This window comes from Brassica napus, chromosome C8 (assembly GCF_020379485.1).
Source record: "Brassica napus cultivar Da-Ae chromosome C8, Da-Ae, whole genome shotgun sequence".
Taxonomy (NCBI): Eukaryota; Viridiplantae; Streptophyta; class Magnoliopsida; order Brassicales; family Brassicaceae; genus Brassica; species Brassica napus.
Genome location: NC_063451.1, coordinates 42,503,348 through 42,519,439, shown reverse-complemented (window position 1 = coordinate 42,519,439; position 16,092 = coordinate 42,503,348). Strand labels below are relative to the sequence as shown.

The following is a 16,092-nucleotide window of genomic DNA, read 5'->3' as shown; positions in this document are numbered from 1 at the left end:
GGGAAGCAAGAATGAAAGGATCATAATATTGCAGCTTTCGCCTCGAATTTACTGATATAACACCAAATGCATCTGTTCTCACACCTCGATCTGGGGTGTTGTCGTGCCAATCACAATAGAAAACAGTACAGCGCAATCCAACCATGCCCAAATACTTGATTTCCAAAATCTCATGTATGTGTCCGTAGTATACATCATCTCCTGATGCAGAACAAACGCCAGCATCATAAGTCGTACTCGAACGTCTCCTCTTCTGAGTTGTGAATGCATATCCTCGAGTACAAAATCTCGGATATGACTTCACAACAAAGTTTGGTCCAACGACCATCTCACGTATCCAATCGTCAAATGTTTCACCTCTGGCCAAACCAGCAGACACCTATTAATAGCACATATATATATATTATATCAATAAATGTGAATTAGTATAAATATGTGATAAAATATATTTTAATTTGTTTAAAGCACTCACATAAGTAAACATCCATCCAGTAAATTCTCTCTGCTTCATTTCTTCTAGTTCGTCCTCTGTGGCGTATCTATACTCGAACCGCTTTTCTGCCATGAAAATCCTGTATATGATGACAATAATGTAATTAATTAAGATTTAAATTTCAACTTGTTAAAATAAAAATTTGTAAGCTCATTTATTTACCTCTCATATTGAAGAACGTCTTCGCAGTTGGTGAGCAAATATGTTTGCAAATGACTGCGCTCCTGCTCAGTAAGTCGACGGTCCTTTGGTTTTCCGCTAAGTCGTCCAACGTCTGTGAAAATGTCTGGAACCGTAACATGATATGTTGCCCGTTCGCCTCTATCATCATGCCGAGCAGGTCTTCTGTTTTTGGTCTGAACTTCTGCTGGAAAGTAGTACTCGGCAAAGTTTGAAGTTTCTTCATTGATCATCTGTGCGACTATAGAACCTTCCACCCTACTTAAATTTTTCACCATCTTCTTCAAATGGAACATATACCGCTCATACAGATACATCCATCTATACTGCACAGGACCACCAAGTTCCAATTCTCTTGCCAGGTGAATAACAAGATGCTCCATAACATCAAAAAATGAGGGAGGAAATATCTTCTCAAGGTTGCACTGAATCACGGCTATGTTAGTCTTCAAATTTTCAATACCTTCAAGAGTCACTGATCTCGTGCATAAATCGCGGAAGAAACCACTTATCCCTGCAATTGCTTCATGAACATTTCGTGGTAATATTTCCTTGAAGGCGAACGGAAGGAGGCGCTGCATCATTACATGGCAATCGTGGCTTTTCAAGCCAGTAAACTTTCCTTCCTTTCTGTCGATACAGTTACGCAAATTTGATGCGTAACCGTCTGGAAATTCCACATCGTTTGAAATCCAATCAAAGAACGCATCTTTTCCCGCTGCATCAAGTCGGTATATGGGAAAAGGAGCCCTACCATTCTCATCAACATGAAGTTCTGAACGAGCACATATATCGACTAAATCCAGTCTTGACTTCAAATTATCCTTTGTTTTACCTTGAACATTAAGGATCGTGTTCATGAGATTGTCAAAAAAGTTCTTCTCAATATGCATGACATCTAAATTATGCCTTAGCAGATGATCCTCCCAGTATGGCAGATCCCAGAAAATACTTTTTTTGTGCCAGTTATGTAGTTCTCCAACAGCATCTACCGGAAAACGCTCATGTCCACCGACTTCTGGCGTCCTTTCTGCACCAAAATCTCTTAGTTGTATCTTCAAATCTTTCCCACAAATTTCCGGAGGTGGACTGTCAAACACCCTCTTGTTCTTCGTAAACAAATTCCTACTCCTACGATATGGATGATCAGGTGGTAGGAATCTCCTGTGACAGTCAAACCAACACGTTTTCCTTCCGTGCTTTAGTTGGAAAGCATCAGTGTTATCTTGACAATATGGACATGATAGCCTTCCATGCGTTGTCCATCCAGACAACATACCATATGCTGGAAAATCACTTATTGTCCACATTAGTACTGCCCGCATTTGAAAGTTTTCTTTACACGAAACATCGTATGTTTCAGCACCTTGAGCCCATAGTTGTTGCAACTCATATATTAGTGGCTGAAGAAACACATCAAGTGATCTCTTAGGATGCTCTGGTCCGGGAACGAGAATCGAGAGAAACAAAAACTCTCGTCGCAAGCACAAGTTTGGGGGGAGGTTGTATGGTGTAAGAATGACGGGCCATAGAGAATACTGTCTTCCACTCTTGCCAAACGGACTGAAACCATCAGTACATAATCCAAGGTAGACATTTCTTCTCTCATACGCAAAGTCGGGATACTTTGATTGGAAATGCTTCCACGCTTTTGCATCTGAAGGATGTCTGATCTCACCATCTGTTGAGTGCTCCGCATGCCATCTCATTGGTTGCGCTGTGCGTTCAGACAGATACAACCTCTGCAACCTTTCCGTCAAAGGTAAATACCACATCCTTTTATATGGCACTGGAACTCTTCCAATTGTATCTTTATAACGAGGCTTTCCACAAAATTTGCATGTAACCCGCTGTTCATCCACCCTCCAATAAATCATGCAGTTGTCGCTGCATACATCTATTACCTGATACGATAAACCAAGACCAGCTACGAGTTTCTGAACCTCGTAGTATGAACCAGGAGCTACATTATCCTCGGGTAGAATACCTTTTACAAAATCAGCAATCGCATCCACACAGTCTTCAGCCAAATTATAATCTGTTTTAATGCCCATCAATCTTGTAGCAGATGATAAAGCTGAATGACCATCTCTGCAACCTTCGTACAATGGTTGCTTTCCAGCATCCAACATATCATAAAATCTCCTAGCTTCTGCATTGGGTAAATCTTCCCCTCTAAAATGATCATTTACCATCTGCTCAGTACCTACACCATAATCTACATCCGTTCTAATTGGTTCTTCTAATCTAACCGCTGGCTGAGGTTCACTAGTACTACCATGTTCATAATCAGTTTCCCCATGATGATACCAAATTTTGTAACTTCGTGTAAACCCACTCAAATATAGATGAGTCCAAACATCCCACTCTTTAATAACCTTTCTATTTTTACAATTAGAGCAAGGACATCTTAACATACCTGTTTTTGCTTCCGGTTGTCGGTGAACTAACCCCATGAATTCAGTTATACCTCGTTGGTATTCTTCCGTAAGCAATCTCGTGTTCGGATCCAAATGAGGTCGATCGATCCAAGAACGAAAATAATTTGAAGAAGACATATTTTTTATGAATCAAATTCGTGTGTAAATAGAGTAAGAGGGAGGATGAAGATATGAAGTGAATGAAGAGGAAGAGGAGTGCTTGTATTTATAGTTTAAATCCTGCCGACATACCGAGGAAATTCCGACGGAATTCCGACGGACAAAACTAGTTCGTCGGAATTTCCTCGGAATTTTGTAAAATCCCCCAACGGCTCTCCAACGGCTATAATATTTCCTCGGAATTCATCGGTTTTTTCCGAGGAACAGAGTTTTCCTCGGAATTTCCTCGGAATATTCCGACGGACTGTAGTTTCCTCGGAATTCCGTCGGTATATTCCGAGGAAATTCCGAGGAAACCCAATTTTGTGTTTCCTCGGAATTTCCTCGGAAATTCCTCGGTATATTCCGAGGATTTCATTTTCCGTCGGAATGTCCGTCAGAATATCGCTGTTTTCTTGTAGTGAATTGAATTTTTTAAAATTGCTATTTTAGAAAATTTATCATTTTTATAGAGAAATATTATAGATTTGGGATTGTGATATAGAAATCAGGAGAACAAAAATTTTTGTTGAATGACAAGTATTCTTTTAGAATTTTTAATCGGTATATTGTATTTTTAAATTAACTTTTTTTAAATGCTATTTTATGAAAGTTATAATTTTTATAGAGAAATGTTGTAGATATGAGATTGTGAATTATACATTAGGATAAAAAAAAATTTTGTTGAATGATGAGTATTTTTTTTAAAAAAATTTGATCAATAAATTAAATTTTTTAAATAAACTTTTTTTAAAACTGATATATTAGAAAAATTATCATTTTTAAATAGAAATATTGTAGATTTTAGATTGTGATTGTGATTTAAAAATGATGGAAAAATAATTTTTGTTGATAGATATTTATTCTTTTAGAATTTTAAATTATATGATGTATTTATTAAATATTTTTTTTAAATGCTATATTAGGAAAGTTGTATTTTCATACAGAAATATTATAGATTTGAGACTGTGATTTAGAAGTTATGATAACAAGATTTTTTGTTGATAGATTGATATTCTTTTAGAATTTTGATCAAATGAATGTATTTATTAAATAATATTTTTTAAAAAGTACTATTTTAGAAAAGTTATAATTTTTATAGAGAAATATTGAAGATTTGAGATTGTGATTTAAAAATTAGGATAACAAAAAAAAAATTTTGATAGATTGGTATTTTTTTAGAATTTTTGATCAAAATGATATTTTTTATTTTTTTTTTAAAGTCGCTATTTTAAGAAAGTTATAATTTTATAGAGAAATATTGTAGATTTGAGATTATGAATTAGACATTAGTTATAAAATCTGAGTTTTTTAAAAAATTGAACGAGGAAGATATGATGAAAAGATTTGGTTTTTGTATATCAGAGACATGTAAGATATTGAAGAAGATAAGCACATGACAAAATTTAGGAAAATTCTTCTCTACAGAATTGGAAAATTTTCCAGTTAAAAAAAAAAAAACAATTGAAAAATTTAATTGGACGTCCAATAAAATTTTCCAGTAAATGATAAGGGCAACAGAGTAATAAAAAATGTAGAATAGTTGCTAAAAGTGTTTATTAGGCACTTCGCCAATTATGGTATAACTTATGTGTCCAGAGTGCAAATACTCTTTTTTAAGAAAATAAAAAGAAATGTGCCCGAGTGGTTTGGTACTCTACCAGAAATACTAGGTCGTTTAGAGAAAACACATCAAACAACTCAACCTTATTCTTCGTAGACTTTGACCAAAAGTTGGTTTGCTTTCGTCTCCCACTCCATTCCCACTTTTTATGTTTCCTTTTTGTTTATCTCTTTGCCTAACCCCAAAAGTAAAGAAAGAGACGTTATCACGGCTTCGAAACCTAAACAGCCTCTTTAACGACGAGAGGCGGCGATCCCTCAGTCACGCCGTTACCACTTAACGTCACCTTATTCGTTGACTGTACGGTCATGCCGGAAAGATTGGGAGAAGAAGGATGACCTCCGACCCCACCGGCTGCTCCAGGGATCAAAGTATTACGCGAGTGACACGTGGCGGTTGAGATTGCTGTGGCTAAAGAGATAGGCATGAGACAAAGACCTTTCCCTTGAAGGTATTGCATCGCCGAGCCCATGTCTTCTTCCATCAGCTTCGCCACTTGATGCTCCGTCATCGTCAAGCTGTCGTTGGAGTTTCCGGTCGCCTGATTACCCCCGGCGACGGCTGAGGATGTATTCTCCTGAAAATAAAAATAAAATATTCTAAAAAAGAAAAGATAAAAGATAAAGACAAGAAAACGAAACCCTAAGTTATAATAGTCGGCACGCGTGCTTTCTCTTTTCTCTATCTTTAGAATTTTAAAATCTTAGAACTTGTCTTGGAATCTTTATATATGTCTATTTCACTTGAACTTCTTGCAAGATTTATCTATATTTGACAAAAACAAAAATATGTAACGCGCAGGTTGCATATAACTTAATATAACAAATGCAATTTTAGGTAAAATTGATGTGGTTTCATTATTTTATCCATTAACTTTGATATAAATTATTGGAGTTTATAAAACAAAGGAGAAGAAATAATAAAATTGATTACCTCAGAGATTTGAGAATTGGAAGCACCACCACCCAATCTGCTCATGCTCAGTACCTAAAACGCAATAATTAAAATAAAAAAGGATTATCAAGTACACCGGTCCACTATTATTTAAATAAATATGCATTATAAAATGCGAGTATATGACAATCCAGAAAAAAATAATAGAGAGGGAGCATAGGGAATTTAGTTGCAGAGGCCCATATTTGATTAATTGGTATATCGATATTGTACTAATATATCAGCTTTTCTTTTTGTCTGGTATGTCAATTATAAGGCAAACGAAGAATCTTCAATCAATATAATAAAATGAAACATAATTTAGTTTCTAAAAAATTGCGTCTTGCTTTAATAACTGTAAGATAAGTTTGAGAGACTGAGATTCACCTTGACTTGGAGTTGTAAGAACTTGACATAATCTATAATCTCATCGAGCATCGATGCCTTGTCTGTCTGTTAATTATTATATAAATAAATATACAAAAAACAATCTGTCAGAACTGAGATCCCAACCCATTAATTACTGCATTAGTTAACTTTATTATTGTAGCGCAATTAATTAGCTAATCAGTGTTTAATGATTTGATTGATAGTTTTATATAGAGAGACTAATCAACCACCATTATATGAGTAAAACAAAAAGTATGAAATTTTACTTATCAACTCTTGAGTTTTGGTCAATAAATCTTAACCTATGAAAATAATCTAGTTGACATGTTAAACAATCTAATTGAAGACGTGAACAACTCCACAATTCCTGATCAGACTACTGAAGTGGATCGCACAAGAAACTATTTTTTTCAGTTAACTTATATATTAAATCAAATTTAGTTTGTAAAATAATAATCTAGATGGACAAGTTCTACAGATATATTTAAACATTTAAACCCAAAATATTTCTATCAGATATAAATTACAGTGAAAAATGAGAAAATCTCGCTCTCGTATAGTTTATTTTATATTTGACATTTAATTTTCACTCCGGTCGAATTTATATAGACAATGGATTATTATGGACTGTATAGATATATGTTTTATATTATCTTATGGTCAACAAATGATATTGGATCATATATATTCAGAGTGTTGATTTATAAGTATAAAGTTTAATGATCCGTTTTATTTGGAAAATAAACTGAAAATGAATTCGATAAAATACCTTATTGCCGTTAGGAACGAGTTCTTGAAGACCTTTCATTCTCTCCGCAATTCTCTCTCGTCGTAACTGCCCCATAAAATCACTTTTTCAGAAAATAGTTCAAAAAGTTTAAAGCTTTTCTTCTAAAAAAATAAAATAATTTCCACACCTTTCTCGGTAACTGATACGAGTTAATGCAACGAAAAACATTTCGAATAATAATTCAGAAAGAAAAAAATCAGACCCGTTCGGCAATACTGTGAGGATCCGTTGCTTGGCCTCTCCTAGCTCTGACTTTAGTCCTACTCTGGGGTGGAGCCGCCGCCGTACCACCAGTAGCTATAGACGCACTCACTTGCGGTTGAGTTTGCTTTTGCGTTAGGGCTTGTCCTTGTTGATTCATCATTCCACCTACCGTTCCCTGAAGTTGATCATAAAACTAGATTTTAAACACCCATCAATATCAAAAACTTAGGGAGAGATTGTTAGGTTTTATACCTGAGGGATGTGGAAAGGAAGAGATCCGCCGGCGGAGAAGCCATTGTAAAGAGAGTGGACGGAGGAGCCATCAACGACCTCGTTTTGATGATGAGACGGTAAAGGCATCATCATGATCTGTTGATGCCTAGAGTCGACAAAACCATCTGAGGACGGAGGCGGAGGAGGAGGAGGATGAGCTTCGTCGGAGGGCCAAGGGGAGGAAGCAAAGATTTGGTCGAGGAAATCTTCATGGTCAAAGGTCGTCGTTGGAGTTTGGACATGGGATGAAGATGAAGGAGTTAGAAGAGAAGAGTTCATCATCTTCCACACTTTTTCTTGGGAGGAGGGAGTTGGAAATGTTGATGTTCGGCTTAATTATAAAGGGACATTGATGTAGATATAATATTTTTAATTCACTTAGGGTTTGAAAAAATAATAAGGAAATTAATATAATTATCCTTTTTTTCGGTGATGGTTGAAAAGAAAAATTAAAACACCTTTCTTTTTGTTAGCAATCCCACATTGTATGATGATGAGTCGATGATTTATCTTCGCCTTTAGTTGCCGTTTAAAACTTTGGTTTATGTTCACTTCGTAGTACTTCCATTTCATAAAGCTATACTCCATCCGTTCCCGAAAGTAAGATTTTATAGAGTTTTCATGTTTATTAAGAATATAATAAATATTTATAATTTAGTTTACAATTTATTTTTCAATACACTTACCGATAACTATTCACCAATAAGATTTAATCAATTAAAATATTCACAATTAATGTTCCTAAAAAATATACAAAAGTACCTTAAAAATATAGAAAATCTATTTTTGTGGAATAAGGATAAACTCTAAAAAATCTTACTTTCGCGAACGAATGGAGTATATTCTAAAGAAAAATTTTATTCAAAAAATTTTATTTTTTGCATTCTAATACATGTTGTATTAGTTATTTGCAAACTTCAAAAAATTTAATTGCAACTATTAGATTTTTATTGGCTTAAATTATGGAAAAAGAAAAGAACAAAAAATTATGCAGGTTTAGTGTATTTTATTAAAATATGTGAAAAATCTAAAATATGTAATATTTTGAAACGAAGAGAATATATCTTAATCGCACCTTTTTAGGGCTTAATAACACACACTTCTTTGATATATTTATTGCTATTATTTTGTTTTCTGTAAAAATTCACAAGCAGAAAATCCACAATTGTAACATTATTTGAAAATATTTTTAATATTTATGATCAAGTTAGATTAATTTAATTTTTAATTTTTAACTTTTAAAATTTTCATTTCATAAACTCAATTTATTAATATTAATTAAAATTATACTATTTACTTTTTAAATAAGTTTATTTGAAAACATAAATAAATGTTATTTTGTTCATAATCTAAAATATTAATCAGTATATTAACTTATTTAATTACAAGATATTATACAGATTTTCTTATTTTCGTTTTTTGATTTAATATTTAACAAAATATTAATTTATATATTTTAAGAATTTTTACATATTTAATTGGTTGAAAATAAACAATAAAAACATTTTATATGATTTGTTGTAACTAAAAGAAAATATATACATTTATAAGAAAATTAAAATATATGAAATCTATTTGAATTAGTTAATTTTTATTAATTAAATAACTAGAATTGATGACTTTATTATGTTTATAAAAATCTAAAGAAAAAAAATTAAATATTTTAAAACTGATTAATAAATATTTATGTAATTATATTTTAATAAATTAGATATTTTAAAACGGTTTCTAATACCAAGCTTTAGGGATTCAAACTAAAATCCAAGAGTTTAAGGTGAAGTTTTTTTGATCCATTAAATTATCACAATTGCCTTCAGAAAATATTTTTCTAAACTTTGCAGCAATTATTTTGCATTGTAGTTATCAATCTTATTAAAATCGAAGTATAATTACGTAAATTTTTATTTATACTGCTATCCATGTTTCCAAACAGTACCAAAAAGTATTTCAGTTTTAATAATATAGATGCAATTTTTAATAAATATATTCAAATATATTTACATATGTGGTGATAAAAACAACGACAAAAATATTTTTAATAAAAAATCTACCAATGTTTTAAAATTTCAGTTAATTGTGTGTAAATAACATATTAACTAAATGTTAGTTTTAAACAGTACTTCTCTCTTTTAAAAGAGCAGATGTGTACATGTATATAATCATGTCATGAAATGCCACTCATGCTCATGTCTATATGTTTGTGTACATTAAATGTATTGGTTCGCACCTTTGAACCAAGCTCATCGAATAAAATCTTCCCAACTTCCCAAGTCCATGATTCCTGAAGTTAAAGATTAGTCAAACATCTACGCTCACCCAGCGGCGGATGTAGAACTATTATTAATCGGGGGCATAAAATTCTAATCAACTTATTTAAAATATAAAAAAAGTTTTATTACTAAAAAATTCCTTACAAAATTATCTTAGGAAATTTCATATTTTGGATATCCATTCATTCTTTTCTTATTTCCTGAATCACTAGATAAACTCTTTAAATCATTTTTAGAGTCTTTTTTTTTTTGGAGAAGACAAATCATTTTCGGAGTTTTCATACGTAAATACAAATTTTTTTCTAGGTTTGAAATATTTTCCATTAAATTTTTTTATGAAATACAATTAGTACATTACTATAGTTTCTACGCTCTCGAAATTTCTTATTACTTAAATCACACAAATCAAAATTTTATTTAGTTTTACGGTAAAAACCTTTACCTTTTAGTTTCTCTTTTGAACTTGTTAGACTATCCCCAATAGTTTATTCTAATTTTTACTCTAAAATATAGTAATTCTATTTGAAGTTTGCTCTAATTGTATTCTATTTTAGAGTAAAAAATAGAGTGATTAACAAAAAATAAACAATTTACTCTATATTTGGAGTAAACCTATTTTTACTCTATTATAGAATGAGAAATAAAGTACTATTAGAATATTTTTACTCAAAACTCTATTTTAGAGTGAAAAATAAAGTAGGATTGGAAATGTCCTTAGACACAATCTTTTTGTCTTCGGCGTTTAGATTTTTGTGATTAGGGAGAAGACAATGAAAAACGTGGATATAACCTAATTAGATAAATTTCAACTTACATTATTATTTTCTTTACCATTTGATTGAGCTTTTTAAAACTGAACTTATATTTATTTTGGGTTACAATAGATTTATGTCATATAATATGTGTTATAGATTGTTTTAAGTTGAAAATATAAAGCTTTGTTTCTCGACCAATTATATAATTATATTTAATTAATATACATATAATTTTTTTTAAAGCAGTAGGGGGTACGTGCCCCCATAGTCACGTATGTACATCCGCCCCAGCTCACGTACGTAACTACGTTCACGTATGCCTTGGTATGCACGCGTGTGAATTGCATATATATAGACATAAAATACGTATACAGTCGTACTTTACAATCTTAGGGACATTCTTGAACCCCCTCCCCAAAAAAAGCAAATGGGGGGCATGTCTTGTGTTGGCGTGTTCACTTTGGACTACTCATATTATCGCCTTCTAGGTTTGAATAATACTGATTAAAAACAATTTCAGTTATATAACTGATTTTGGTTCTTTTTTAAAAAAAACTAGGTTGTAAAAATGTTATACTCCCTCCGTTGTAGAAAAAAAATTTTGTTGTAAAATAAGTGTCGTTTTATCATTTCGATTCGGAATTTATTAACTTTGTTTTCTTGTTTATTTTTCTATTGGTTGAAATATGGTTAGGTGTGTGGGTAATGATGTTTTTATATCAAAAATATGCAAAAAAAGAAAAAAAAATTCTTAATCTGTGTACACAAATCTAAAGTGACACTTAATATGAAATAGAGAAAGTACTATGTTTCTTCTTCTAATATGTGTGAAAATTTATAAAAAAATATTTTAACAAAATGGAAGGAGGTTATTACTTTGATTTAAGAAGCTCTATTTAATTTTGTAAGGAATTCAAAACAAACATCTCACTTATATATTAAAAGAAAAGCATTTGTAATAAATGTGTTCACACTCACATTGACACATGTCAGTCTCACAATCATTTCAACTTTAGAATGCTTACGTGTCAACTTCACAGTCATTTAGGAATTAATGTGTTCACACACTAATTTTCTTAACTTTATCGCAAATAATTTAATGTGTTAACACACTAATTTTTTTAATCAGTTCATTTTTAGTTTTCGTATTTTTAATATTTGTATTAGTGAATTGAAATTCTCTCTGGGCAAGTACTAAATAATATCACTGTTAAAATAAATAAATTACAAAATCATTAAGATTCACATCAACTAAAATGTCTGAATGAGAATGTTTTTAGAAATTGATAGTTTCGTATCTTGCCGAACTTGGCCATGGTTGAGGCTTATGAATAAGAAAGAAACAAATAATTGTGGTTGGTTATGAATTAAGGAAACTGAGGTGAAAAACGTCACTAACAAAGTTAGATATTTAATTTAGCCAAGTATTGTTTTTTTCTAGAGTTTTCATATTAAACCAAGAATTAGAAACATAATCAGATTGTTAGAAAAAAATCTGAAATCATAAAAGCTTTAAAAGAAAAGAAAATTCGTGAAATCAATTGAAAAACATAATTCATGTACCGAGTGAAGAGAGCACATTATTTTTGATGCAATTCTAATCATTTTCACTCGATTGTATCGTATTTTTTCATATTCACCAAAAACTTTTATAAGAAAGTACACATTATTGGTTATAGACTACTTCAATTTTTTGACATGCCCAAAAATATTGACACGACGCCCAACCGTTTTTATTGGTATTCTTAAAGTATGGTCCAATAATTATGTATGCAAAATAACTTTAATATATTAGTTTTACATTTATTTATTTTTCTTTATATTTGTAGAAGAAAGTAAGTCTGAGTAAAATATTTGGATCTGAAGAACCGAACCGAATTTGATTTGAAAGTAACACTAAACAAAAACTAAAACTGATTAAGTACTTAAATGAGTCTAAAGTTTAATATTGGAATAGCCAATGCCTAATTCGATCCAAATTGAAATATTTTGGATAGCAAAAATATCTAAAACACAATTATATACTTAAATATATTAGTTATTTTAAATTTTATATCTATTAGATATTCATTAATATGAAAATATCTAAAATAACAAAATATGTTCACTGAATATTTTTTTCCATCTAAATATTTAAACTGGACTATTTTTTATGTAGATTTTTATATTATTTTTAATTCTGGATTTTGAGTATTAAGTATATTTGGATTTCTGTTAAAAAATTATATAATAAAATAGGTACCCGAACCAAACCTGAAGAATTATTCGAACCAAATCCAATCCAAATTCAAAGTGAAATTTGTAAATATCTCAATCATATTTAAATTTCTAACTCTAAAAATCAAAATCAAATAAATTAACTGAATCCAAATGGATATCTGAATGCTCATCTCTTGAAGAAGCTATACTACAAATTTTTTTATTGCAACAAAAAATAAATAATCTAGTCAATTATTTTACTCTGCACACGGCGCGGATTATTACCTAGTTGAGTATTATTCGTTTAAAAAGTACTCATTCTGTTTCACAAAAATAGACTTTTTAGTGATTTCACACATGTTAAAAAAACACATTAAATCATTATAATAAATATATCGTTTTGTAATTTTTTAAATTTTAATAATTTTTAACTAATAGTAATTCAATAAAATCAATTTATTTTTTTGAAGATCACAATGTTTTTGTAGAAAATATAAAAAATCTATCTCCCTGAAGAAAAGAGGGAGTATGCGTTGTTAAGCACATGGGACAATCTGCGTTTGCACAAACTCTCAAGTGGAGAAAGGTGGCCTTTAATTATACCTATTTATTAATTGCAAATGTTGGTCAAATAATTAATGTACTACACAACAAAACTAGAGATAGAAGTACTTAAATTTTTTTTATTATTTTTTTAAACTACACATATTCTGCGTTTGCACAAACTCTCAAATGGAGAAAGGTGCACAAAAATAAAGTACTTAAATTTAACATATGTGTTCTTAATAAAGAAAATCGAAGACATAAAATATAGTTTTCATATTCTTCTTCTGTACAAAATAACAATTAGTTAGAGATATGTGAAATTGGTGCAAGTCTTTGTCATTTCTTCCTGTACACCTCAATCCGCATATTCGACATAAGTTAATAAATATTTATACAATTGTGGTTTACATTATTTATAAAGAAAAATAAAAATCTATATTATAATAGATCACTTTTTACTCACTTGTCCACATCATCACCCCTTTATTTATATGGGACCCACGTTTGATCATTAAGTCTTCGCGTTTGGTTCAATAATTTATTAATCCCTTCGGTTTATTATTTCGGTATCAGTCTCATGAATGAATGTTTGGTTATATAACCAAACTCTGCGTTTTGTGTTTGAGTAGATTAGGGTTTCATTGTTATGGTTCTTTGACTCTACAATGTCCGTCTTAAGTCTGCAAACACGATGATTCCTTTTCTCAACTCTTAACCTTTCCTAACGTTCAACGTATTCTTCTTAATTTCGCCAATAAATGTTGTTCTCACTTAACCCAATAACAATGTCGACCTTTCTGTTTCCTTCCTATACATCAAACCTATAAGTTGGAGCTCCTGCTTGCGGGGACTTGATGATCCTCCTGATTGAGGTAGATGAGTCCGGTCACATCACTGATTCTCGATAGTCCTTTGGCTGTAGCACTTCCATCGCTGTTTCTTCCGTCGCTTCTGAATGGGTCAAGGTATCAGAAGTTTTGACTATTAATAACGCGTAAGTGCCCTTCTAGACCTTGACAAGATCCACTGCTGACTGGATGATGATGGTATGCTCTTGAATTTCTCAATCATAATAGTGTGCTCTAATTTTCCAGGGCAAGCGCAAAGCATCTTCGCTTGCCTCCGGTCAAGCTGCATTACAGTATGCTTGTTGAGGACGCCATCAAGTCTGCTGTCAAAAACTACAAGAAGAATAAAGCATTTTCTGATCCAGCCGTGGTTTGATTCTACTGATGATGGTGATGATTAATTTCATCTGAAGAAAAGTGTTGTGTTTGTGTGTTTCTTCCTTCTAGCAAGTAACTCATGATGTTTATTAGCTATTGAATTTGCATGTCCTGAGCTTTTTTTTTCTTTTGTGTGGAACAGTTGCAGTGTCATTTCATCACATGACTAAACATTTAGAGAATTGATATCTTGTGAATTTACATGTTTTTAACTTCTTATTCTTGCATGGTTTGGTCATTTGGAGCATCATTTAGGCACATTTAGGTTGCATATCATTGCATTTGTACATATCAGGTGTTGGAGAGCACCATGGATGAGTTAGAGGACCATTGGTGGGATTTTGAGTGCAATTGGAGTCTAAAAGAAGTGTTAAAAGTGATCATTGAGCGATCTCCCTATCAGAGCGACCTCACGCAGCGAGGTAGCGTACCCGCTCCATATGTAGAGCGACCTGGTGGAGCGGGGTCTGTAGCTCGCGCGTGTTATGAAGAAACGAAGCAAAACATTTGGAGCGGGGTTTGGCAGCGAGGTGGCGTACCCGCTCTGAAGCCAGAGCGTGAAAGATGAACACGGATGAAGGCCTTGAAAATCTCTTCTGAAGCTCAAAATTTGTGGAGACACTGGAAATTGAGTTAGCTTTCCAATAGAAGTGGTTTCAAGTCATTTGAAGCTGTATTGGATAAGTTATGATCGATTTACTATAGGTGTATCAATCCTTGCCGGGGACCACTTGAAAGTTGATGGGATTAACCAACTTCCCAGTTTCTTCCACCCACCTTTCCTTTGCACGATTTTTCCTACTTTTCTGTATAATATTTGCTTTCTTATTATCAAAAGGGTGGGCAAGAAACATCATTATCCAACTTTGTAATAATTTAACTTGTCAAAACTCTCTCTCTTTGAAATATCACTGTTCTTAGTGTTCTTGAGCTGTTCTTCAATTGTTCATCATCTGTTCTTGAGTTTTAATTTCGTTTTGCTTGTTTAAATCCTTGTTTATCTTTATTCTCTGTTGTATCCACTTGAATATGCTTCAATCTATTATGAGATTAAGTGTTTTCATGGAGATTAGTGAGTAGTTTCCTTAGAAATTCATGGGTTAGGGAGATTAGAATAACTTAGTGAAGATCTATGGTGTTATTGTATTAGATCCTTGTATGAACTTGCTTGTTGAGTATTTTTAATGCTTGTTTAGTCTTGATCACTCTAAACCTGATTTCTAAACACTTCTCATCAGACATGATTAGATGAAGTGTTTGAATCAACTCAACTAAGCTCTAGTGAGATTAGCCAAGGACACTTGATGTTAAAATTGCTAGATAGTTATTAAACTTGAACTTAAAGATTGCTTGATTGAATTAAGCCAAAGACATTTGATGTTTAATGATTTCTAAGCAAATGGACATTTACCTAGACATAGGACCTGTCTAAAATTGTGTTTAGACTTAAGAGATTACTTTGATTGAAAGCTTGTCACCTAGATTGGATCTTAGTTACTTGAAGTCAATTCCCAATACCCATGGATTCACTTGTCTAAATTGATTAAAACCTTGTTGTATTGCTCTGTTTGCTATTGTTACTTGTCACACACTCACAACTATTGAATCTGCTTAGCTTAAGAAATGACTT

General features: G+C 32.0%; 1 protein-coding gene across 1 annotated transcript; it reads right to left on the bottom strand.

Annotated features, from left to right (window-relative positions):
• Positions 1–4,792: 4,792 nt before the first annotated feature.
• On the bottom strand, positions 4,793–7,800 carry LOC106412309 (transcription factor LRL1). The gene is made up of 6 exons (XM_013853225.3): positions 7,446–7,800; positions 7,192–7,368; positions 6,969–7,034; positions 6,197–6,262; positions 5,810–5,863; positions 4,793–5,453 (listed from the first exon to the last, which is right to left on the bottom strand). Exons 1-6 carry the CDS (start codon positions 7,746–7,748, stop codon positions 5,097–5,099), a joined length of 1,023 nt encoding a protein of 340 aa, XP_013708679.2. The 5' UTR covers positions 7,749–7,800; the 3' UTR covers positions 4,793–5,096.
• Between the last annotated feature and the right edge of the window lie 8,292 nt (positions 7,801–16,092).

Bases quoted from the DNA above. Each gene is read 5' to 3' on its own strand.
- LOC106412309 (XM_013853225.3), bottom strand. From the start codon at position 7,748: ATGATGAACTCTTCTCTTCTAACTCCTTCATCTTCATCCCATGTCCAA. The intron at 7,369-7,445 runs GTATAAAACCTA...GATCAACTTCAG, and splicing joins TTCCTTTCCACATCCCTCAG to GGAACGGTAGGTGGAATGAT. The intron at 5,454-5,809 runs GTAATCAATTTT...TTTTATTTTCAG, and splicing joins CCAATTCTCAAATCTCTGAG to GAGAATACATCCTCAGCCGT.